This window comes from Theropithecus gelada, chromosome 16, assembly GCF_003255815.1.
Source record: "Theropithecus gelada isolate Dixy chromosome 16, Tgel_1.0, whole genome shotgun sequence".
NCBI lineage: Eukaryota > Metazoa > Chordata > Mammalia > Primates > Cercopithecidae > Theropithecus > Theropithecus gelada.
The window spans coordinates 4060031-4084844 of NC_037684.1; the positions used below are offsets into that span (position 1 = coordinate 4060031).

The 24814-nt window shown below is 39.5% G+C and overlaps 1 protein-coding gene across 2 annotated transcripts in view; it reads left to right on the plus strand.

Moving 5' to 3' along the window:
• Window positions 1-24498, plus strand: part of CPD (carboxypeptidase D) — a 91071-nt gene extending 66573 nt beyond the window's left edge. For both annotated transcript variants that reach the window (XM_025361596.1, XM_025361597.1), the window contains exons 13-21: window positions 1014-1209; window positions 3472-3607; window positions 7121-7252; window positions 8057-8152; window positions 8260-8324; window positions 12656-12787; window positions 13361-13546; window positions 13853-13952; window positions 20404-24498. In XM_025361596.1, the coding sequence (XP_025217381.1) occupies window positions 1014-1209; window positions 3472-3607; window positions 7121-7252; window positions 8057-8152; window positions 8260-8324; window positions 12656-12787; window positions 13361-13546; window positions 13853-13952; window positions 20404-20630 (1270 nt within the window). In that variant the 3' untranslated portion in view covers window positions 20631-24498. The remainder of the gene's footprint in view (window positions 1-1013; window positions 1210-3471; window positions 3608-7120; window positions 7253-8056; window positions 8153-8259; window positions 8325-12655; window positions 12788-13360; window positions 13547-13852; window positions 13953-20403) is intronic.
• Window positions 24499-24814: the final 316 nt, after the last annotated feature.

The following is a 24814-nucleotide window of genomic DNA, read 5'->3' on the forward strand; positions in this document are numbered from 1 at the left end:
GCATCATGAGAAAGCAATCGGGTTTCTGTTAATTTTTCTGAATTTAATATGATTATATTTTTTCTATCCAATTCTTGTAAATCTCCCTTTATGTTAAAGAAAGCAGACCTTAAGCTCAAAGCTCTTGGGTAAGCAGAGTATTTGACCATTGTTTAATTTTCATTGAATTGTTATTTTTTTCCCCACTCACAAATTATTTTTACTGTGAAACTGGTGTTGCATTTATAGTAAAATGTAACATGACTTATTTACAAATATTAATTTAGATTTAAAAAGGGAGGGCCAGGGTGGTGGCTTATGCTGTAATCCCGGGACTTTGGGAGACTGAGGTGGGAGAATCACTTGAGGCCAGAAGCACTTGAAACCAGCCTCAGCAATATAGCAAGTCCCTGTCTCTACAAAATTTTTTAAAGAAATTATCCAGGCATGGTGGCACAAACCTGTAGTACTACTCCCTTAGGGGACTGAGGCCAGAGGATCACTCAAGCCCTGGAATTTGAGGCTGCAGTGAGCTATGATCAAGCCATTGCATTCCAGCTTGGGTGACATAGTAAGACCCTGTCTCTTAAAAATATAATAATAATAATAATGATAATAATAATAATATAAATAAATAAATAAATAAGGGAGGTTACCTGCATTCATACATACTTAAATATTTCTGTAATAAAAATTTAATTTGTGAGTTAGGACAAAAGATATATATTAACTAAATAGTAGTATAGATTAAAGAAGGCAGGGCAAATATTGTGATGATTGTATGAGAATGACTGAATTTGGAAGGATGGTAGACTAAATCATAATCTTTCGTAAACCTGATAATATCATCTATTTGATGTTCTTTGGTCAAGGAAAACTAATTTTCTTAAGGTTTTCTGATACAGTGATTCACTCTTTAAAGACTTTTTAAAACTTTTTGTGTTTTATTTTCATTTCTATTTTTAAAGTCCGTAAGTCAACGTTAACATAGTGCTTGATTACTTGCTGATATTTTTGTTTCTGGTTTTTGAAAGTTTGGGACAGAGCGCTGAATACCGTCACATTTGGTCCCTTGAAATCTCCAATAAGCCCAATGTATCTGAGCCTGAAGAACCAAAGATTCGTTTTGTTGCTGGTATCCATGGAAATGCGCCAGTTGGAACTGAACTGCTTTTGGCTCTGGCAGAATTTCTCTGCCTGAACTACAAAAAGAACCCAGCTGTTACCCAAGTAAGAGAATAGCTGGGGTTGACATGCTTTAAAAGGAAAAAGCTGAACATTAATATCAGGGCAACATTTTTAAAATTTTTAATTTCTTGCTAGATTTTACAGTCACTTATAGTACATTATGAACTTTACTCTTTAAAAATGAACCATCTTTGTAGTATATACCCTTTGTTAATAGTGCCTTTCTATTATATTTCCTTGTATGTCTTGAGAGGCATACAGGAAAGAATACTAAAAATTTACATTCAATTTCCTACTCCGTCATTTAATAGCCACACTACCCTTCCAGTCTTTGTTCACAGTTGTTTACTTTTCTTTTTTTTTTTTTGAGACGGAGTCCTGCTCTATCACCCAGGCTTGAGTGCAATGGTAGATCTTGGCTCACTGCAACCTCCGCCTCCTGGGTTCAAGCAGTTATCCCACTTCAACTTCCTGAGTAGCTGGGACTACAGATTTTTTTTATATTTTTAGTAGAGACAGTGTTTTGCCATGTTGGCCACGCTGGTCTCGAACTCGTGACCTCAGGTAATCCTGCCTTGGCCTCCCAAAGTGCTGGGATTACAGGCGTGAGCCGTGGAGCCTGGCCAGTTTTTACATTCTAACTTGAGGAACTTCCATTCTGAATTACTTATAACTAGGATACTATATTGAAAAATCTAGGCCGGGCGCGGTGGCTCAAGCCTGTAATCCCAGCACTTTGGGAGGCCGAGACGGGCAGGTCACGAGGTCAGGAGATCGAGACCATCCTGGCTAACCCGGTGAAACCCCGTCTCTACTAAAAAAATACAAAAAAACTAGCCGGGCGAGGTGGTGGGCGCCTGTAGTCCCAGCTGCTCGGGAGGCTGAGGCAGGAGAATGGCATGAACCCGGGAGGCGGAGCTTGCAGTGAGCTGAGATCCGGCCACTGCACTCCAGCCTGGGTGACAGAGCGAGACTCCGTCTCAAAAAAAAAAAAGAAAAGAAAAGAAAAAAGAAAAATCTAGTGAAAGTCTAGTTTTTCAATATAGTTTTCCTTTTCATGTAATACATAAAAAATTATTGGACATCTTGGCTGCTAAGAGATTTTAGAAAAAGCAATATGGTATTATCTACTTGAGCCATCTGTGATTACAAAAAAGAACTTTGACCAGGGTGTGATGACTCATGCCTGTAATCACAACACTTCAGGGGGCTAAAGAGAAGAGGACCACTTGATGCCAGACGGTTGAGACCAGCCTGAGCAACAGAGTGAAACCCTGTCTCTACAAACATTTTAAAAATTAGCTGGGCATTGAGGTGCACACCTGTAATCCTAGCTACTTGGGAGGCTAAAGTGGGAGGATCACTTGAGCCTTGTAGGTCAAGACTGCAGTGAGCTGTGATTGCACCACTGTATTCCAGCCTGGGTAACAGGCCGAAATCTCGAAAACAAACAAAACAACTTTGACCCACAGGCTTGGGCATGTATGATTAAGCATCCTAGTTGTAGGTTGCCTTAGAGAAGGGAAGAAAAGAGTGCATCCTTCTAAAACACTCACTAATTGGCACTGTCCATAGTGGACTTAGGAAAGGGAAAAAGAACTGATATTTATTGAATACATATTATGTGCCAGGTAATATACCATGTATATTATATAGATCATTATATCCTCAACCATGTGATAATGATTATCTCCATTTTATAAATGTAGAAACTGAGGCAGTCCCACAGCTAGAAACTGGTAAAACTAGAATTTAAACCCAAGTATGTCTACTCCGAAGCCCAGTGCAGTTCTGCCTCCCCAAAACAAATTTGGAAAGAATTGATGTCATGATTAGGATCGGAAGGGACCTGTGTAATTAGGTGACATGCGTTTAAATCAGACCGACCAAAAATTGTTATCTTCCTTTGTGGGACTGGTGCTCTGTGTTGTGAACTCACTCAACTCTGCCATTAGAGCACAAAAGCAGTCATATGTAAATGAATAGTCATGGTTATGTGTCAGTAAAACTTTATATACAATAGCAGGCACCAACTGAATTTGGCCGGCAGTTAGTGGTTCCTGACCCCTGTTATAAGTCACTGGGAGGTCTCTGGGAACATTAGCTGTACAGTAGTTTTTTGCTTATTTTTAATATATTTGAAGCAAAAGGAAATTTTATTTTTTATTTTTTCGTTCATTTTAGTTCTGCCTTTTACGTTAACTGTGTGTAGAATAAACAACAGACTTTCCGTTTGAGGCATGAGAGGGTACCCATTGATTCTACACACAGCTAGTAACTCATTAATTTCTGTTTCTGCTTTAGTTGGTTGACAGGACTAGGATTGTGATTGTCCCTTCTCTAAATCCAGATGGGCGAGAGAGAGCTCAAGAGAAAGACTGTACTTCAAAAATAGGACAAACGAATGCTCGTGGCAAAGATTTGGATACAGACTTCACAAGTAAGGCTAATTTTTAGGCCATTAAAATACTTAGGAGATAATTTCTTTTTGCTGGAAGATTGGTTGATCCTATTTTGTCAGTGAGTAATGAAGTACTTTCTTGTCTGGGTTATGAATGTGAGGTATAAATGAATACAGACATCCGGAAAACTTTTTGAATTTTTCTCCATTATTATTTGCAAAAATAATTAAAATTTTTCATATAAATTCAATCCATTATATCGGGATGTTTCTTCACTAGTTGTGTAGAGATGTGTATTCTCTCTCCCCTCCTATGTGTGTGTATACACACATGACACACATATATGTGTATATTGATTTGAAGAGCCCTGTTTCTTATTTACTTAAATGGGATCACCAACTGTATACATTATTCTATAACCTTTTTCATTAAATGTGTATCACTGACATCTTTCAATTTCAGTACTTACAGATCTCTAACATTCTTTTTTTTTTTTTTTTTTGAGACAGAGTCTCACTCTGTTGCTCAGGCTGGAGTGTGATGGTTTGATCTTGGCTCACCTCTGCCTCTCAGGTTAAGCAATTTTCCTGTCTCAGCCTCCTGAATAGCTGGGATTATAGGCACCTGCCACCATGCCTGGCCAATTTTTGTATTTTTAGTAGAGACGAGGTTTTATCATGTTGGTCAGGCTGGTCTTGAACTCCTGACCTCGGGTGATCTGCCTGGCTCAGCCTCCCAAAGTGCTGGGATTACAGGCATTAGCCACTGTGCCAGGCTCAACATTCTTTTTTAATGGCATCTAGTATGCCATTAATCTATGACAGTACTCTAATTTATTCAACCATTTTCTACCGATAGATATTTACTTTATTTCTGGCCACTTGCTTTTTTGCTTTTGTAAACAGTGCTGCAGAGAACAGCCAGCTTTCTGAAACTAATTTTCTTCCAAAGATAGCATATTAGTCCATTTTCACACTGCTGATAAAGGCATACCCAAGACTGGGAAGAAAAGGATTTTTAATTTGACTTACAGCTCTACATGGCTGGGGAGGTTTCACAATCATGGCGGAGGATGAAAGGCACTTCTTACATGGTGGCAGCAAGAGAGTATGAGAAGGAAGCAAAAGCAGATCTGATAAACCCATCAGATCTCGTAAGACTTATTCACCATCACGAGAATAATACAGGAGAGACCCACCCCCATGATTCAGTTACCTCCCACTGAGTCCCTCCCACAACAAGTGGGAGTTCTGGGAAATAAAATTCAAGTTGAGATTTGGATGGGGACACAGCCAAACCATATCATTCTGCCACTGGTCCCTCCCACATCTCATGTCCTCACATTTCAAAACCAATCATGCTTTCCCAACAGTCCCCCGAAGTCTTATTTCAGCATTAACTCAAAAGTCCACAGTCCAATATCTCATCTGAGACAAGTCCCTTCTGCCTATGAGCCTGTAAAATCAAAAGCAAGTTAGTTACTTCCTAGATAAAATAGGGGTACAGGCATTGGGTAAACACAGCCATTCCAAATGGGAGAAATTGGCCAAAACAGAGGGGCTACAGGCCCCATACGAGTTCAAAATCAAGCAGGGCAGTCAAATCTTAAAAGTTCAAAAATTTTCTCCTTTGACTCCATGTTTTGCATCTAGGTCATGCTGATGCAGGAAGTAGGTTCCCATGGTCTTGGGCAGCTCTACCCCTGTGGCTTTACAGGGTACAGTCTCTCTCCCAGCTGCTTTCACCAACTGGCATTGAGTGTCAGTGGCTTTTCCAGGGGCATAGTGCAAGCTGTCGGTGGATCTACCATTCTGGGGTCTGGAGAACAGTGGCCTTCTTCTCACCAGCTCCATTAGGTGGTACCTCAGTAGGGACTCTGTGTGGGGACTCTGATCCCACATTTCCCTTCTGCACTGCCCTAGCAGAGGTTCTCCATGAAGGGCCTGCCCCTGCGGCAAACTTTTGCCTGGACATCCAAGCTTTTCCATACATCTCTTGAAATCTAGGTGGAGGTTCCCAAACATAAATTCTTGGCTTTTTTGCACCTGCAGGCTCAACACCACATGGAAGCTGCCAGGTCTTGGGGCTTCCATCCACTGAAGCAACAGCCTGAGCTGTACCTTGGCCCCTTTTAGTCACAGCTGGAGCAACTAGGAGGCAGGGCACCAAGTCCCTAGACTGCCCCCAGCACAGGGACCCTGAGCCTGGCCCACAAAACCACTTTTTCCTCCTGGGCCTCCAGGCCTTTGATGGGAGGGGCTGCCGGGAAGGTCTCTGACATGGCCTGGAGATATTTTCCCCATGGTCTTGGGCATTAACATTAGGCTCCTTGCTACTTTTGCAAATTTCTGCAGCTGGGTTGAATTTCTCCCCAGAAAATGGGTTTTTCTTTTCTGCATAGTCAGGCTGCAAATTTTCCAAACTTTTATGCTTTGTTTCCCTTATGAAACTGAATGCCTTTAACAGCACCCATGTCACCTCTTGAATGCTTTGCTGCTTAGAAATTTCTTCCACCAGATACCCTAAGTAGTCTCTCTCAGGTTCAAAGTTCCAAAAATCTCTGGGGCAGGGGCAAAATGCTGCCAGTCTCTTTGCTAAAACATAACAAGAATCACCTTTGCTCCAGTTCCCAACAAGTTCATTATCTCCATCTGAGACCACTTCAGTCTGGACCTTATTGGTCATATCACTATCAGCACTTTTGTCAAAGCCATTCAACAAGTCTCTAGGAAGTTCTACACTTTCCCACGTTTCCCTGTCTTCTTCGGAGCCCTACAAACTGTTCCAACCTCTGCCTGTTACCCAGCTCCAAAGTTGCTTCCACATTTTTGGATATATTTTCAGCAACACCTGACTCTATTGGTACCAATTTACTGTATTAATCTGTTTTCACGCTGCTAATAAAGACATACTTGAGACTGGGAAGAAAAGGAGATTTAATTGGACTTACAGTCCCACATGGCTGGGGAGGTTTCACAATCATAGCGGAGGATGAAAGGCACTTCTTACATGGCAGTGGCAAGAGACAATGAGAAGGAAGTGAAAGTGGAAACCCCCGATAAACCCATCAGATCTTGTGAGACTTATTCACTATCACAAGAATAGCATGGGAAAGACCCGCCCCCATGATTCAGTCACCTCTCACTGGGTGCCTCCCACAGCACATGGGAATTCTGGGAGATGCAATTCAAGTTGAGATTTGGGTGGGGGTACAGCCAAACCATATCAGATAGGTTATTTATATATTCCCTAAGTTATTTTGTAAAGCAGGATATGCGTATTCTTTTTGTTTTTTTTAAATAAGATTTTTCTTTAACTTGCTTAGAGTCATTAGTATATACATATCCTGAAGTACATAATAGAACTCATACTAACCTACCTTCTGTAATGTATCTTTCTTGCTTGAGATAGTAGCTTATGGAGAAATAAAATATTTATCTGCAAATTTTTAAGTTAGCATTTTGATTGTATTCAAGTAGAAAGTATTTCCTTAGATACTCATACTAAGATTTAAAATTTGATATTTTATATTTGACTTTTCTCTTTTTTAGATAACGCCTCCCAACCTGAGACTAAAGCCATCATTGAAAATTTGATTCAAAAACAGGACTTTAGTCTTTCTGTTGCCTTAGATGGTGGTTCCGTGCTGGTCACATATCCTTATGACAAGCCAGTACAGACAGGTATGTAGAATGTCATTTCATATATATACTATTTAGCTTAGGTAGCAAATCCCAATTAAGTAATGTCCCTTCCACATTTTTATAAATAGTGAGCATTTGAGCACACTCTGTGAGCAAATTACCAACCAAAGAAGACTGTACATATATCAGCAGTTCAGTTACTTGGAGAAGAGAGCTCAGATCTAATGGAAGCCCAGCTTTATTGAGTCTAGCTATCTTGTTCCATATGTTCCCTTTAGTCCACAACCATTTACTGAAAAATTATTATGTCTGTAAATACTGAGAATGTAAAAGTGAGTATGACACTTTTCATTCTCTGTGCCTCATGAACCTCCTATGTAACCAAACACTAACAGTACAGATTTGTCCTCTCCTGTTTTAAACTTTGACTAAGTGGTTGCATCTTATGGTGAGTTAAACAGTTGGTGGTTTAATCTCTGTGGGGTTGCAGTATATGGAGATAGTTTGGGTGGTTTTCAGTGCATCCTAATAACAAAGAATATTGTTATTAGGTTACAGTTGTCCCAAAATGCAATAAGACATATCAAAACAAGTTTGTAGTTTAGTGTAATAGTCTGTTATGAAAACTCACCATTAGAACCTTTTAATGTAAGGAGGATGTTGGTCTTCTTCGTGTGATTATCTTAGGTAAATAAAACCTTTTAGGGTTAATTATAGTAACAGTATACTTAAGCAGAGTACAAAATTTATTAGGAGAAAAAGGTGACTTGTATACATGAAAGTTAACTTGGGGAAAAAATCATTTGGATTTCTCCACTGACTTCTAATTTTTTCTTTCTACAGTGGAAAATAAAGAGACTCTGAAGCATCTGGCATCTCTTTATGCAAATAATCATCCATCCATGCACATGGGTCAGCCCAGTTGCCCGAATAAATCAGGTAAGTGTTTTCCATACCTTTTGTTATTGCTGTTATTGTTGCTTTTGTGGGGAAAGGAGTTTCACCTTAAGGTCTGCTTGATTCCACATTTCTCAATGCTTTTATAGATGAGAATATTCCAGGAGGAGTAATGCGTGGAGCAGAATGGCATAGTCACCTGGGCAGCATGAAGGTATGCTTTCTAGAACATGGTTAGAATGGAGTTATGGCCAGGCACGATGTCGTACGTGTAATCCCAGTGCTTTGGGAGTCCAGGGCAGGTGGATTATCTGAGATTGGGAGTTCGAGACCAGCCTGGCCAACATGCGAAACCCCGTTTCTACTAAAAATATAAAAATTAGCTGGATGTGGTGGCAGATGCCTGTAATCCCAGCTACTTGGGAGGCTGAGTCAGGAGAATCACTTGAACCTGGGAGGCGGAGGTTGCAGTGAGTCTAGTCGAGATCGTGCTACTGCACTCCAGCCTGGGCAACAGAGTGAGACTCCATCTCAAAAAAAAAAAAAAAAAAAAAAAGAGTGGAGTTTATGAATATCGGCCATTGAGTGCAAGAATAGGTGACTTTTCTGGTATTGTAAAGTGAATGGCATCTGGCTCATGGCTTTCTTGACATGTTTAGCCCTTAAATTAACCCAAGAGTACTTTTTTTGGCCATTTTAACCATTTTTAATTGTACAGTTCAGTGACATTAATTAAATGTTGTGCCCCCAAAACCGTATCTATTTCCAAAACTTCATTTGCCCCAGACAGAAACTCTGTATCCACTAAGCAGTAACTCCCTATTCCCCTCTCCCACGACTCCTGGAACCCCTGTCTACTTTCTATTTGCCTATTCTATATATTTCATGTAAGTAGAATCATACAATATTTACCCTTTCACTTAGCAAAATGTTTTTAGGATTCATCCATTTTAGAGCATGTATCTTTACTTCATTCCTTTTTATGGCTGAATAATATTCCATTTATGTTTATACCACATTTTGTTTGTTAATTCATGTATTGATGGGCACTTGGATTTCTGCTTTTTGGCTATTGCGAATGATGTTGCCATGAACATTGGTATTGCAGGTATCTGTTTGAACCCCATGCTGCCATGAGCCTTGGTATTACAAGTATCTGTCACTTCTTTGGGGTAGATACCTAGGAGTGGAATTACCTGGTTATGTTGTAATTCTATGTTTCACCTTTTGAGGAACCACCAAACTGTTTTCCACAGCAGCTGCACCATTTTACATTCCTTACCAGCATTGTTTGAGGGTTCCAATTTTTCCCATATCCTCTCCTTACCAACACTTATTTTCGTTTTTTTGGTTTTTTGTTTGTTTGTTTTTTTTTTTTTTAACAGAGTCTCACTTTGTTGCTCAGGCTGGAGTGCAGTGGCTATGACTCCTTCGCAGCTTATTGCAGCCTCAACCTCCCAGGCCTAAGTGATCCCCCCACCTCAGCCTCTGGGAGTAGCCACCACCACCCGCATGCACCACCATGCTGGACCAATTATTTTAAATTCTTTGTAGAGACAGGGTCTCCCTTTGTTGCCTAGGCTGGAGTTCTTTATATGTTAATATAAAAGGCTGAATGTGGTGGTGGCTCACGTCTATAATCCCAGCACTTTGGGAGGCTGAGGCAGGAGGATCACCTGAGGTCAGGAGTTCGAGACCAGCCTGGCCAACATGGTAAAACCCGTCTCTACTAAAAATACAAAAAAATTAGCTAGGCGTGGGGGCAGGCACCTGTAATCCCAGCTACTTGGGAGGCTGAGGCAGGAGAATCTCTTGAACTAGGGAGGTGGAGGTTTCAGTGAGCCAAGATCATACCATTGCACTCCAGCCTGGGGAACAAGCACGAAACTCCATCTCAAGAAAAACAAATAAACAAACAAAAACCATTCTGGATGCTATGTATTCTAGATATGAAATTCTTATCAGATACATGATTTGCAAGTATTTTCTCCTATTCTGTAGGTTACCTTTTAAATTTCTTGATTATGTCCTTTGATACACAAGAGTTTTTAATTGTGATGAAATCCAATGTATCTGTTTTTGTTGTTGCTTTTGCAATTGTTATCTTATCTAAGGATCTGTTGCTAAATCCAAGGTCATGAAGATTCCCCACCCCCCCCCCCATGTTTTCTTTTCTTTTTTCTGTTTTTTGGAGGGCAGATGTGGGATGAGTTGGGGGGCAGGGTGCATGCCCCTCCCCACCACCGCCCCACTCCATGCCACCTATGCTTGCGTTTTCTTTGAAGAGTTTTATGGGCTGGGCACGGTGGCTCAGGCCTGTAATCAGAGCACTTTGGGAGGCCAGGGTGGGTGGATCATTTGATGTCAGGAGTTCAAGACCAGCCTGGCCAACATGGTGAAACCCCATATACTAAAAATACAAACATTAGCCGGGCTGTAGTGCCGCGCACCTGTAATCCCAGCTACTCGGGAGGCTGCGGCAGGAGAATGGCTTGGGAGGGAGAGATTGCGATAAGCCGAGATCTCGCCACTGCACTCCAGTCTGGGCAACAGAGTGAGATCCTGTCTCAAAAAAAAAAAAAAAAAAAATGTATGGATCAAGCTGTCGTATTTTGGTCATTGATGCAATTTATTTTTTATGGCATGAAGTAGGAGTTCAGCTTCGTTTGTTTGTATGTAGAAATTCAGTTGTCTCAGCACTATTTGTTGAAAGACTATTTTTTCCCCACTGAATGGTTTTGGTACCCTTGTCAAAAATGAGTTTACCATAGATGTGTGGGTTTATTTCTGTACTCTCAATTCTATTCCATTGGTCTATGTGTTTGCCTTTATGCCAGTATCACTGTTTTGATTAATGTAGGTTTGTTGTGGTAAATTGTAAAATTGGAACATGTGAGTCCTTCAACTTTATTGTTCTTAAAGATTGTTTTGGCTATTCAGGGCCCCTTGTCATTCCATTTGAATTTGAGCGTTGGCTTTTCTTTTTCTGAGAAAAGGGATGTTGGAATTTTGTTAGAGGTTGTGTTGAAACCGTAGATCACTTTGTGTAGTATTGACATCTCTACAATATTGTCCTCCCATCCATTTATTTAGGTCTTCTTTAATTTCTGACAGCATTTTAATTCACTGTCTATCCACTTCAAATTAGGCAGGAGTTGTTAGCAGATGGGTGGGTGGCTGATCATTTTATTCACATGTGCAACCAGAAAACTGACTTCATTCCCATTTCTGCCTGTCTTCTGTCCTTTATGTACTAAGAACTTACTACTGGGAGGCACTTTGCCATATTAGTGATAAAATATATTGCCTGGCCTATTGTACGAATTAACTGTGTTACATAATTAATTGATTTGATGTAGAAGAAATTAGCTCTCAACAGGCCATGAGAAATTAAAGACACAAAAAATTATATGTAGTCAGAGATACAGCCTTTTTCTCTGTAGAGGAGATGGCATTTGGGCTGCAGAGATTGTGAAGCAGAACATTCCAGAAAGAGGAAGCAGTACATAGTGGCAGTCCAATTTAGTTAGAGTATGGAGTGTAATGCAGAGCCGCAAAAGGTTAAGAATGGAAAGAGTACTGGTTGCTTTGAATGCTTTGTTTTAATAAGAATGGGAAACTATGAGGTTTTGAGCAGGGATAACAATATTGACATGATCTGAGCTATGCTATGGGAAAACTAATCTCTAAATAATCAGTTAAGATAGTTTGGAGGAAGAGACACTGGTACAGGGAGACTGGTTTGGAATTGTCTAGACAAAAAGTAATGAGGGCCTAGGTTATGCTAGTGGCAAGGAGAGTAGAGTCAGAGGATGACATTTTAGAGATTATATAGAGGTAGAATTGACAAGATTCAGCAAATTATGGATGATAGTGAGATAGAGAAGTCAAAGACAAGACGTTTCATGGCTATGTGAGAAAATGAGTTAATATCATTAACTGAGTTAGGAAAAAGAAGATATTTTGGGAAAAGGTGGTAAGTTGGGTTTTTGAACCTGTCTGCACAGGTTTTGAGCAGGGATAACAATATTGACATGATCTGAGCTATGCTATGGGAAAACTAATCTCTAATCAGTTAAGATAATTTGATAAATGCTATATTGCAGGGAGTGGGTATTGTTACCAGCAGGCGTCCAGGTTGAGGGTATCAGAGGGCTAATGATTATTATCTCCAGAGCTTCAAGAACAACTGTGACGTTTCTGGGTTTTAAGGGAAGCTGACCCTCTTCTGCATGAACTTATTGATTCATTTCTTCAGCGAACCCGAATAAACCCCATCTAACTGGCACTACCAGGCACAGTGGGAAGCACTGAAGATAGGAAAGTGAATTCGACATAGCCCCTATCCTCAAGGTCTCTCATAGAGTTTGTGACTGATTATAATACAGAGAGGTTTATTTATACTTGTCATAAAATGCTTTACAGTTTCTTAGTTTACATCAGCTACATTTTCTTTTCATTTACTCCATTTGTTGTATTACAATGCCTCATTCTTTCTTTTACTTACTAATTTTCCCACATTTGATTTTGAACTTTATATTTTAGGATTATAGCGTCACCTATGGCCATTGTCCGGAAATCACAGTATACACAAGCTGCTGTTACTTTCCTAGTGCTGCACAGCTCCCTTCCTTGTGGGCAGACAATAAGAGATCTCTTCTTAGTATGTTAGTGGAGGTGAGTCTTTTCCTTTTAACTAGAGGCAAACTCCCAGGAATGTGTTCAGTGAAAACCTTTATCGAAACATTGTCTTTTACCAAAAATGTATATTATTTATTTTAAATTTATATAGAAGAGTTTTGGTTATTTTATGTTTCCTAAATAGATGCCATTCATTCACATCTCTGGAATCTGCTATAATTTAGGTAATTTGACCTTGCAAGATGCTGCAAGTTCTTTAATTTGAATATCACAGAGTTACTGGAGTAGTATACCATAGTGGGAAGGAAATCACTCAAGGCATTAGAAGGTTGGGTTCGAATGCTTCAGGCTGTGACAGTATCAGAGTTCTCTTTTATGTCCAGCTCTGTGACCCTGAACACTGAATGAATGGCAAACAAGGTCAGAGTCAGTGGGGGGGGGGAGGTGGGGGGAAAGAGAAGAAGCAGGCCATACAGAGTTTGACACTTGTTTGTGTGTGGTTTTTGTTTTGTTTGTTCGGTTGGTTGGTTTTGGTCATGCCTCAAGCTAGTGCCTCTACAATGTCTGGCATTATGACAACATAAATTTATAGTTTAAACATTTTTTCAGGTTCACAAGGGAGTTCATGGATTTGTTAAAGATAAGACTGGAAAGCCAATCTCTAAAGCAGTCATTGTACTTAATGAAGGAATAAAGGTACACACAAAAGAGGGAGGTTATTTCCATGTACTCTTAGCGCCAGGTGTCCATAACATCAATGCCATCGCTGATGGGTACCAGCAACAACATTCACAGGTAAGAAACTCAAATTGAGTAGCATCATGTAAATTTTTATTCTTAGTAATACTTCTGTTTTATTTTGAAACTCTAGTTAGAAATCTTGAAGGGAATAAAGAAATAAAAGTGTGACTGCCTCTTGATTACGATATCTTGTTATCCTTGTGCCCCTTGCCACCAAAAGGGAAAATTTTCTAGCATTTTGTATACTTTAGATGGCAAGGCATCATCTCCTTAGTTTGCTATATGGGCCCTAATAATATAGCAGGGATACAGTACACCTTAAGCAGAACTTGTCATGATTCTTATACTTTCCCCTTCTAGGTCTTTGTGCATCATGATGCAGCTAGTTCTGTGGTGATAGTCTTTGACACAGATAACCGGATATTTGGTTTGCCAAGGGAGCTTGTGGTAACTGTATCAGGTAAAGACATTTTGATTTTTAGTAGTAAAAGTTAAAAACAATCTTGACATTTCAATATGAGAGTGGGTCACCTCCATAATCCTGAAACTAATCACTTGTCTTCTGATGTCTCCTTATCTAAATGTGATTTTCCTGGACCTCTGTTCTCCCATATGTTCTCCTGGCTTGCCTTTCTCTGCCGAGACCAGCTTGGTCAGGGAGACCCTAACCCAGCGGCGCTAGAGAAATTGAAGACGCACACACACAGAAATATAGAGGTGTGAAGTGGGAAATCAGGGGTCTCACAGCCTTCAGAGCTGAGAGCCTTGAACAGAGATTTACCCATGTATTTATTAACAACAAGCCAGTCATTAGCATTGTTTCTATAGATTAACTAAAAGTATCCCTTATGGGAAACGAAGGTATGGGCCAAAATAAAGGGATGGGTTGGGCTAGTTATCTGCAGCAGGAGCATGTCCTTAAGGCACAGATCGCTCATGCTATTGTTTGTAGTTTAAGAATGCCTTTAAGTGGTTTTCCACCCTGGGCGGGCCAGGTGTTCCTTGCCCTCATTCTGGTAAACCCACAACCTTCCAGTGTGGGCATCATGGCCATGATGAACATGTCACAGTGCTGCAGAGATTTTGTTTATGGCCAGTTTTGGAGCCAGTTTATGGCCAGATTTTGGGGGGCCTGTTCCCAACATGTCCCCCTTTTATTTGCAAATCGATCAAAGCAAAGGCAGCTTTGTCACAGTGAGCTACTTCTCGCAGGAGTCAAGTTCCACATTTGCAGACTATACAAAGACAACAGATTAAAAGCACAATCATCATTGAAATCACAGAGCTTCCAAGCATTTTTATCCATTTTAATGGGTTACTAGCTGCTAATCTATCTGCAGCTCCATACTCCAGTTCCTGGCATTAAGGTCAGGTGTGCCCAGGATGCTTTAAATATTTGTTCCCAAATTTTGATCTTATTAAGAGCTATTAATAGTTTCCACAAATCCTTATGTTTAGCTCCTACAACGAACCTTATCATTTGAGGTTGAGGTGCCACTATACTGCCATGGTTCCAGATAATATGAACTTTTGCCATACTTCTTATCATTTCTACCATCTGACCGTTTTGTTCAGACCATCTGAACATAGTGTGGCCATGGCATGCAGACTGAGAGGTGCAGTTCAAGCTAAACATCCCCTTAGGGGACCAATCAATAATGATTCCATAGGAATCACTGCACAGCACCTCTGCCTGTTTTGCAATGCAATCTTCCTAAACAAGTACGTTCATTTTTTCTGGCCAGGTTTAATTTTGTTTACAAACAGGTTTTTGAGGGCAGTATGCCTCAATTATAAGAGCAGATTTATTATGGTAAATACTGAGATCAGAAAGCATGTGTAACTGTGTCATAGAGTGATTACATCCAGGCATTATTGCCAGCCAAGATTGATAAATATGCCCAATAAGTATAATTGTTCTCTGTGTCTGCCCTTGTTGAAGGAATACTCACAGCAATGGCGATCACCACTATTATAGCTACCCATTAAATTACTTATTGTGACTGGTTGTCCCGCTTTCCTCAGGTTTTCTTCCACCATCTGTGACAGCTTCTTGATCTGTCCCCAGGTGGGTGGCTGTGTTTGACAGGTGTTGCTTGTGACAGTTGGGGTCCTCCTCAGCATCAGTCTCAACATGGCTGCAACCAGGGGGTCCTCGGGATCCTCCCGGAATCTCTTCCTCAGCATCTGGCTCATGATAAGGTTTCGGGTGTCTTGATGGTATCCAAATCAGCTGTTGATTTTGGCTTGGAGAAACACAAGCATAACCTCTACCCCAAGTTATTATTTTACCTATTTCCCAACTGTTTGTTATTGGATCTCTCCACTTAACCAGTTGTTCTGCTTCTGTCTTTGCAGCTGGTTTCTGTAGATGCTGTTCAGCTGCTGATAACATCTGGCCTTTGGGCAGGCTCAAAAAATTTAAAGTTAATAATGCTAGATTCAGTTGTATATGGGCTATCCTGTAATCCCTATTTCTCCCTCTTTTTTGTTTTTGTCATCAGTTGTTTATCTGTATGAAATTGTAACTAAGCATTTTTAATTAACTGTGTGGAATGAACCATGTATGAAGAATCAGAAATGACATTAATAGGCATATTAAAAGCAGTCAATACCTCAGTTACAGCTACAAGCTCTGCTTTTTGAGCTGAAGTATAGGGCATCTGGGAAACTTTACCTTTTGATCCAGAATAAGAAGCTTTACCATTACTAGACCCATCTGTAAAACAATGAAAACGCTTAGCAGGCTGCAGGTTGTTTACCACAAGAATTGTAAATGCAAAACATTCACAGTCTTGCTCAGCTAACGGGATAGTAAAGAAACAGTCTTTTAAATCTATGACTATTAAAGGCCAAGTTTTTGGGATTATAGCAGGAGAAGGCAATCCTGGCTGTAATGCTCCCATAGGTTGTATAATTGAGTTGATGACTCTTAAGTCAGTTAACATTCTCCATTTACCTGATTTTTTCTTAATTACAAAACCTGGAGAATTCCAAGGGGAAAATGTTGGAGCTGTGTGCCCATTTTCTAATTGTTCAGTAACTAATTTCTCTAAAGCCTCCAGTTTCTCTTTACTTAGCGGCCATTGTTCTATCCAAATTGGCTTATCTGTTAACCATTTTAAAGGTATAGGTTCTAGAGGCTTGACAATGGCTGCCATAAAAAATGATATCCTAATCTTTGGCAGGAACTTTGTCTTTCCACTTGAAGCGGTTTTTTCAAACCCTGCAAATTTTTTTCTAGTCCCATACCAGGGACATACCCCATTTCATGCATTGTATGTTGACTTTGAGGGCTATATAATTGTTCTGATATTAGAACTTGTGCTCCCCATTGTTGTAATAAGTCTCTCCCCCATAAAGTTATAGGTACAGATGTTTTAATTGGTCAAATAGTCCCAGGGTGTCCATCGAGCCCTTCACAATGCAAAATATAACTGCTCTGATATACTTCAGGGGCTTTAGCAACTCCAACTATGTTAAATTGAGCGGGTTGAATTGACCACACGGAGGACCAGTGCTGTAGAGAAATGATTGCAATGTCCGCTCCTGTATCTACCAAACCTTTAAATTTCTTTCCCTGAATAGTTATTTCAAAGGTAGGACGTTTATCAGTAATTTGATTTACCCAATAAGCTGCTTTGCCTTGTTTATTTGTGCTTCCAAATCCTCCTGTTAGTTTAATTTCATTTTTCCCCATTTCCACATATGGCACAATCAGGAGCTGTGCTATATGATCTCCTGGCTCTGCTTTCCAGGGAACAGAAGTAGATATAACAATTTGAATTTCCCCATTAATATCTGAATCAATGACTCCTGTATGTATCTGTACCTCTTTTAAATTTAAACTAGACCTGCCTAGAAGTAATCCTATCGTCCCTGCTGGCAGGGGTCCACAGACTCCTGTTGGGACCTTTTGTGAGGGTCCCCCAGCAGAAGACTCACAACTTTTGTGCAGCATAAATCTACCACGGCACTACCGGCTGTGGTGGGGCACAGATTTTGTACAGGGAAGAGCGAATGGCCTGAGCTGGAAATGCCCTGGTTTGGAATGGGGCCTCGGATGGGCCCCTTATGGCATTTCCCGAAAGTGGGTTCCCATCTTTATCAAACTTAGAGTGACACTGATTAGCACAATGTTTTCCTTTTTTACATTTTGGACATATTTCGGGCTCAGCAGTTTTCTTTTTTCCCCTATCTGGTGGCCTGACTCACTGATTTTTTTCTACTTTTTTTTTTTTTTTTAGTATGACCATGCTTCTCACGGTTAAAACAAGCTCCAGGAAATGGAGTTCCTTTATTCACTCTCAGTCCTGCCATTGCCTGTGCTAGCAGAGTAGCCTTATGCAGATTATCTCTGATACCATCACAGGCCTTGATATAATCAACTAAATGTGCTTTCCCGAATTTAAAAGGAAAAGGCTCAAATGTAGCTATACTATTTCCCTGTTGATCTGGGGGGTATATTCTAACAGGCAACTGCCAAGCCTCTAAATCACCCTCTCGGCTAGCTTGCTGAATTCCTGCCTGAATAGAACTAAGAGGAGTCTCTTGAGGCGCTGCTCGAACAGTCACGGGGCAACTACTTTTCACCCAGTGTCCTCCGGAAAAGAAAGATCTGGAGGGTCTTTTTCTTCAAAATAATAATGAGGGGGTGCAGAAGGATAGGGATGAACCTCTCCCTCCTTTGCTGCTTTAGCTTTAGCTGGCAAACAAACCTGCTCTGTAACCTCTTCTGTTACTTCGTTACACTCTCCTTCCTCCTCATCAGTGTGAAAAAGTTCCAAGGTGGAATGAACCAGAGCCCACACTTGTCCCATTGTTACCCTAATGCTTCCGAGCTCCCCTTCTTACTCACCACAGGGATTGCTTTAGGAGTACTCAGGTGTCCTCCAGCTTAGTTCCATGTTCTCAGTTCCATGTTCTCCAACTGCCGCTCCAGCAACCCTTCAACCTGGATTCGGGCCCCCACAATGGACGCCACTTGCTGAGACCAGCTTGGTCGGAAAGACCCTAACCCAGTGGTGCTAGAGGAATTAAAGACACACACAGAGAAATACAGAGGTGTGAAGTGGGAAATCAGGGGTCTCACAGCCTTTAGAGCTGAGAGCCTCGAACAGAGATTTACCCATGTTTATTAACAGCAAACCAGTCATTAGCATTGTTTTTATAGATATTAGATTAACTAAAAGTATCCCTTATGGGAAATGAAGGGATCGGCCGAAATAAAGGGATGGGTTGGGCTAGTTATCTGCAGCAGGAGCATGTCCTTAAGGCACAGATCGCTCATGCTATTGTTTGTAGTTTAAGAATGCCTTTAAGTGGTTTTCTGCCTTGGGTGGGCCAGGTGTTCCTTGCCCTCATTCTGGTAAACCCACAACCTTCCAGCATGGGTGTCATGGCCACGATGAACATGTCACAGTGCTGCAGAGATTTTGTTTATGGCCAGTTTTGGAGCCAGTTTATGGCCAGCTTTTGGGGTCCTGTTCCCAATATTTCTGTTTCTTCAGGTCTATACTCAAATGTCACCTCCACGGAGAGGTCTTCCCTGATCACCCTAGCTACCCCTGTGACTCTCTCTATCCTGCTTTTTTTCATTATAGCACTTCTCACTAACATTGTATTGGTTCATTTATTTGTCTATATTCAATCTTTCCCACTAAAACATAAGCTCTGAGAGAGTGAGGAATCTACCTGCATCCTCAGAGCCCAGAACGATGCTTAGCACGCAGTGGGTCTTAATGAAGAGTTGTTGAATGAATGAATGATTTGCTTTATATTAAAGTTTTAAGTTCCTAGGACTTTGACTTATATTAGTTCTGCTTTTTCAAGATCCAGGAAAGAGGAAATGTTTGCTTTCACTGGAACTAATTCATGCCATTGCTTGGATTACTGAAAGGTTAAGAAGAAAAAAAAATGTGGTAAAATGAATACTCTGATGTACTCTATCTATTTGATACAAAGAGCTTTTGTTTATTTCTAAGTGCAACTTGGCTGAGGCAGAATAACCAAGTTTTATCACAGGGTTCCTGTGGGACAGACCCTTAGTTGAGAGAAAGTAGTATATTGGAAACATGGCCCAATCATAGATACTGTGTGGTGAGTTTAAAGAGTTCTTATCTTGTCTCAGATAAAGTGTAAATAACTTAGTGGTTAAAAACACAGGAGGTAGAATTCAGCCATGGTTTAAATCTGGCTCTGTCACCCATGAGCTATTGTGAACTTAATTTTTATTATTTTTAGTTTCTAACACTTTTATTTTGATAACCTTATGTACAAATTTAAAATAAACTAAGAGATTTGGATGAAATGAAAGTTTACCTGAAAGGAGGAGTATAATAGAAGTCATAAAAAGCAGGTTGCAGAACAGTAGACACAGTATAATCTCATTATGGTAAAAGAAAAAAATACATGTATATGCACATGCATAAAGAAAGATCTGGGGCCAGGCATGATGGCTCACGCCTATAATCCCAGCGCTTTGGGAGGCCGAGGCAGGTGGATCACTTGAGGGTCAGGAGTTCTAGACTAGCCTGGGCAACATGGCAAAACCCCATCTCTACCAAAAAAAAAAAAAAATTAGCCAGGTGTCGTGGCGTGCACCTGTGGTACGGCTCAGGAGGCTGTGGTGGAAGGATCACACACAGAAAAGATCTGGTAACTAAAAATGATCTCTGGGTAATGGAAATGTAAAGATAGGAGGTTTTTGGTTTTGACTTTTGTTAGTTTGTATTTTTAAATTTTGTATATTGTACATATACTGCTTCTATTATAATAAAAGGTTGTTTTTAAGTGCATGAAATAGAAATAAAATAAATGCGGGGTATATTATTAAAAGTTCCATTGTAAGCAGCTGCTTATTAATATCCTTAAAGTATAATATCACCCACATGATGGTTTTTGTTTGTCAGGTGCTACTATGTCGGCATTGATCCTAACAGCTTGCATTATTTGGTGCATCTGCTCAATCAAGTCTAATAGACACAAGGATGGCTTTCATCGGCTCAGGCAGCATCATGATGAGTATGAAGATGAAATTCGCATGATGTCTACCGGCTCCAAGAAGTCCCTCCTAAGCCATGAGTTCCAAGATGAAACAGACACTGAAGAGGAAACATTATATTCTAGCAAACATTGAGAAACACATTTTGCATATCTCCCAGCATAAGTACCAAGCAAAATTACAGTTCCTCTTGGGAGAACACTGCATTAAGAAGAGAGACTCTCTTGCTTCTTCAAAGAGCTTTGGGAAGTTAAATTGCTAAATTTGTATTCTCTGTGAATTTCACTGGCAGTTTCGAACTTCCCTTCCTTAAAGTATTCTTAACCTTTAAAAAAAAAAAATCTGATTTCTATTTATGCAGCAGACATGGGGCAGCCACTTTGTTTTTCTTTTTAATTTAAGATGAGCTATTTGGAGCTTATGTAATAATGGCATAAAACCAACTAGAGGATGTTGTATTTTGCACATCAGATGTTTACTAGTGGCTTTAGTATTTTTCTTTGTTTTAAATGGCCAAAAGAATCCAGAAACATTAAGGCAGGGAAAGCAGTCAGAATCAACATAAAGCTTTAAAAACTCAAGGTTTTTTCAACCTACTGAGGAGTACTTTTCTCTAGTTGTTAAATAGCTGGAGTTTCTCTTATTCAGGTTTGATGGAGGTTGAATTGATTTTTAAACACATATAACAGTAGGAAATGAATAAATGGGCTTCTGCATTTGGCTTTCTACCTGTTCCAAGGCTAGATCGGAACTGGTAGACTATGCTGTAAGCAGGATTTCACTACCTCTCTTGTAAGGTTTAGCAAACTTCTAAATAGCCCATTTTAAGGGAGAACTTACTTTGTTGTGAAAGATCTAAATGCCCACTTGAATGAAGCTGAGAGAGAGATCCAGCAAAAGCTAAAACTCATGTTGCCTATCTTTGAACTTGGTAAAAACCCACAGGTGCTGCTGCTTATATCTGTGAAGCACTAGCTTATTCTAGGAATGCCTGATTCTTTAATATTGCCTAAATCAGAATCTTTTTCTATGTTGCACACATGGTTTTCAGATGACCCAACCATCTGCAAGATCTGAATTCTACTGAAAATATCTAGAAATGTGGAAGAGACCTACTTGCACATTCTTAACCTGTATTTAAACACAAAATATCTATACTTCATGCTCCAGCCCAAGCCTATACCCTGTAATAGCATACTATTATTGAAATCACTTGGCCGGTCTTGTTCACATAGGCCTCTGGGAGTAATTTGGTTCTTTGTCCTAATGTTTCATTTGACAGTCTCTTTTTGATCAACCAATTTTGCTAAAAGTTCAGTCGAAAGTTTTTAAGTATAGCTCCCTCCCTTGAAAAAAATGTAAACTATGACTGCTGAGTGATAAAACACTGTGGTGTGAAAGTGTCATCTTCACTGCCAATCAGGCAAAGACCTGAAAGATTTGCATTTTATTGTGTCTGTCTTATGCAACGGAAATGATGCTTTTTGTAAGTATGCATCTTACCAATGATCTAACGGTTTAATACCTTTGAATGTTTTAATGACCAAGTTGCTGCTGAACTTATACTAAATCAGGGGATCAAAAAACTTGCTCTCATCTTCTCAAATTGTATTCTATATCCATTAATGTATCAGTTATCCCAAAGCCTTCAGGTGGAGTGGTTTACCACCTACCTAGGTCATTCAACCAGGTTTGGTGAGGAATGCATTCAAAGTGGCTTTATAAAAGAAGATTTTGTTTAGCAAGAATAATGAGGTCATGTCATTTGTTAGTAAGTATCTGTGATAAATCTGTGGTTCAAGGTGAAGCTATTCTGGTATTCTGGTATTAGCAACTGTAAATTCTGCCACCTCATACATGAAACAGAGCTTGTGGGATGCTAATAGTTAATGAAGTATACATGATTTAATTTCTTCTAATAATCTATATGTTTTCTTTAAGGATGGTGGTATATTGCTCTTTTTCAGCTTTATTTTTAAGAGTACAGTCAGGAAACCAACAAGGGGCCTAAGAGTGGCTGGCCCTGCTTGGGACATTACGGCAAATGAAACAAAGTTAATGTGACAGACTTTGCTTTGTTATCATTGGTCTTCACTAGAGGATACCTTTTTACATTTACTTCTCTCTTGGATCAAATATGTCTTTAACTGTACATCTCAGTGGCTGGAGGCCATGCCTTTTAAGCATGTGTAAAATTTTAAAGAAATGAACATACAAATAGTTATTTTAGTAATACTTCCTGAAAGAAAAACCAAATTCTGCTATAAATCTTGACCATCAATGAACTTTTAAATAACGCATTTAGCTGGAAAACAATACTTTCCCAGCTTGTGTTACCTAGAAGCGTGAATGTATAGGATCCCTGACTACTAAGACTATATTCTCAGCCCTTCCCTGTCTTTTATTTGCGGATCTAATCTAATATTAGAACATATTAACTGCTTAAGGCATTGAAGCCATATGGGATGGGGATACATTTCTTCAGTGTTTCTCCGAGAGACTTTCCATTTCCTTGGAGTTACAGAGGCAAGTATCATAGTATTAAGAAATTTGCCTAAATCTGAGTTGTGCCTTTCTTTACTCACAAGGCATGGGTTTTGTCCTGGTGATCAGTTTGCAAGACTTCTTCCTTCCCAGCTCCTTAATAAAAGCAAAGTGATTGAGTAGGTAATGTGCAAAGTGTCCACCTGTGTACATGTACTTGTATCGATTATGTAGTTCAGTAAGATGTGCCCGAGTCATTTCAGAAGGAAAGATCCTTTGGTTTTGATGCACTTTGCTGAACAGTTGGGTAGTGAGTGGATCCTATCCAGTTGAGGAATGCTTGCAATGCTTATTGAAAGGATTTGCTTTGGGACTTTGTCATCTTCCAGAAAGGAAACATATTGTATATTTGGCCCAGTGTGATTGATTGCTTAATCTTTGGTAACTTTTACTTGAATGGGATTTGCTGAATTCATGACTATTGAATTTAAATCTAATTATGAGTTGACAAATAAATAAAAGGTAGTGTTTATGTCTGAGCTTATTGTGTTTGAGCTAACACCAGGTTACTCGGTAACCATGACCTGCTCCTCCATTTCCATTTATTCTCAACATTAAATAGTTTTATCTTGTTGTTGCCAGAAATGCACTTGTGCCAGGTGTTGACCCTGCTGTATGAAAAGCTTATTGGCAATCAACTCTGTAATAGTGCCCTACATTATGGTTTTTCTGGTGGAATTGTTTTAACAGTGACAACCTAGCATTTCCATATAATTTTGCTTTATTGTTATTACTATAAATTCCACTATGATTGATGTTCAGTGGTTTTCTATAGCAACTTTTTTGATAACTCTTGGGTTTCTGATTTGTTTTAACTAGTTATTTTGGGGGGATGATTGGGGTCTTTGATTAATGTCAACTGAACTTGGATTTCTAGTTCATGAAGAAATCTCTCCCAATACCCATGTATCCTATTTTTAGCAATAATTCGTTAATAATTCCACTTGATTTTCAGAATATTGTCCTGGTTGATTTTGATTTGACAGAGTACATTATGAAATTTGAAAGTAGATTACCATTTTGAGGCAGTTGGATATAAATTATGTAAATATGTATGATTGTGATTTTTATAAATGGCATAACATGAGTGTACTAATTACCTTCTATGCTGGCCATGCTACAGATTTTCTGGAGGTATGACATAATGGTATTTTTTAATGCTCAGATTAAAAATCAGCTTTTCACCTCTCCAATTTTTCCAAGTGATACTCCCAGTTCTAGAGCAATCTACAGCTGTTTATATAAGGTGCCCAACACCCGTTCATCTCAAGTGCTTCAGTCTTTGGTTTATTTCATGCACTGTGCCTTCAAAATGAAATTTTTAAAAGGGACTTTAAATGAAGTTGAATAGTAGTTTTTAAAAGTCAATGTGTAATTTATGTGAAATCTAACTGTAATGAGGTCCTTTCTGTTTTTTATATGTAAACAGATCTACTAATCCTGTATAAAAGTTATTTTATGATGTTTGTCTTTCTTTGTGTTTTGTCTCATAATCTTTTTTCAGATGCAATAGGCCAGAAAAAGTTGTAGGTCCAGTTTGAAAGTTATTTAGTTTTTCTGCCTATACTAGTGGAAAAATAGTACCAGGATCAGAATACAGGGTATCACCTATGGAATGTTTCTGTATTTATGAATCAACTCAAAAGAAAGCTTTGTTTCTGAAATCACATTACATAGTGGCCACAGTTTTCTGTTTGTAGCTCAGCTAGATTGTTATATATGTTCAATCATATCACAATAACACAAAACTGGTCATTGAAAGGTTTTTATGTACC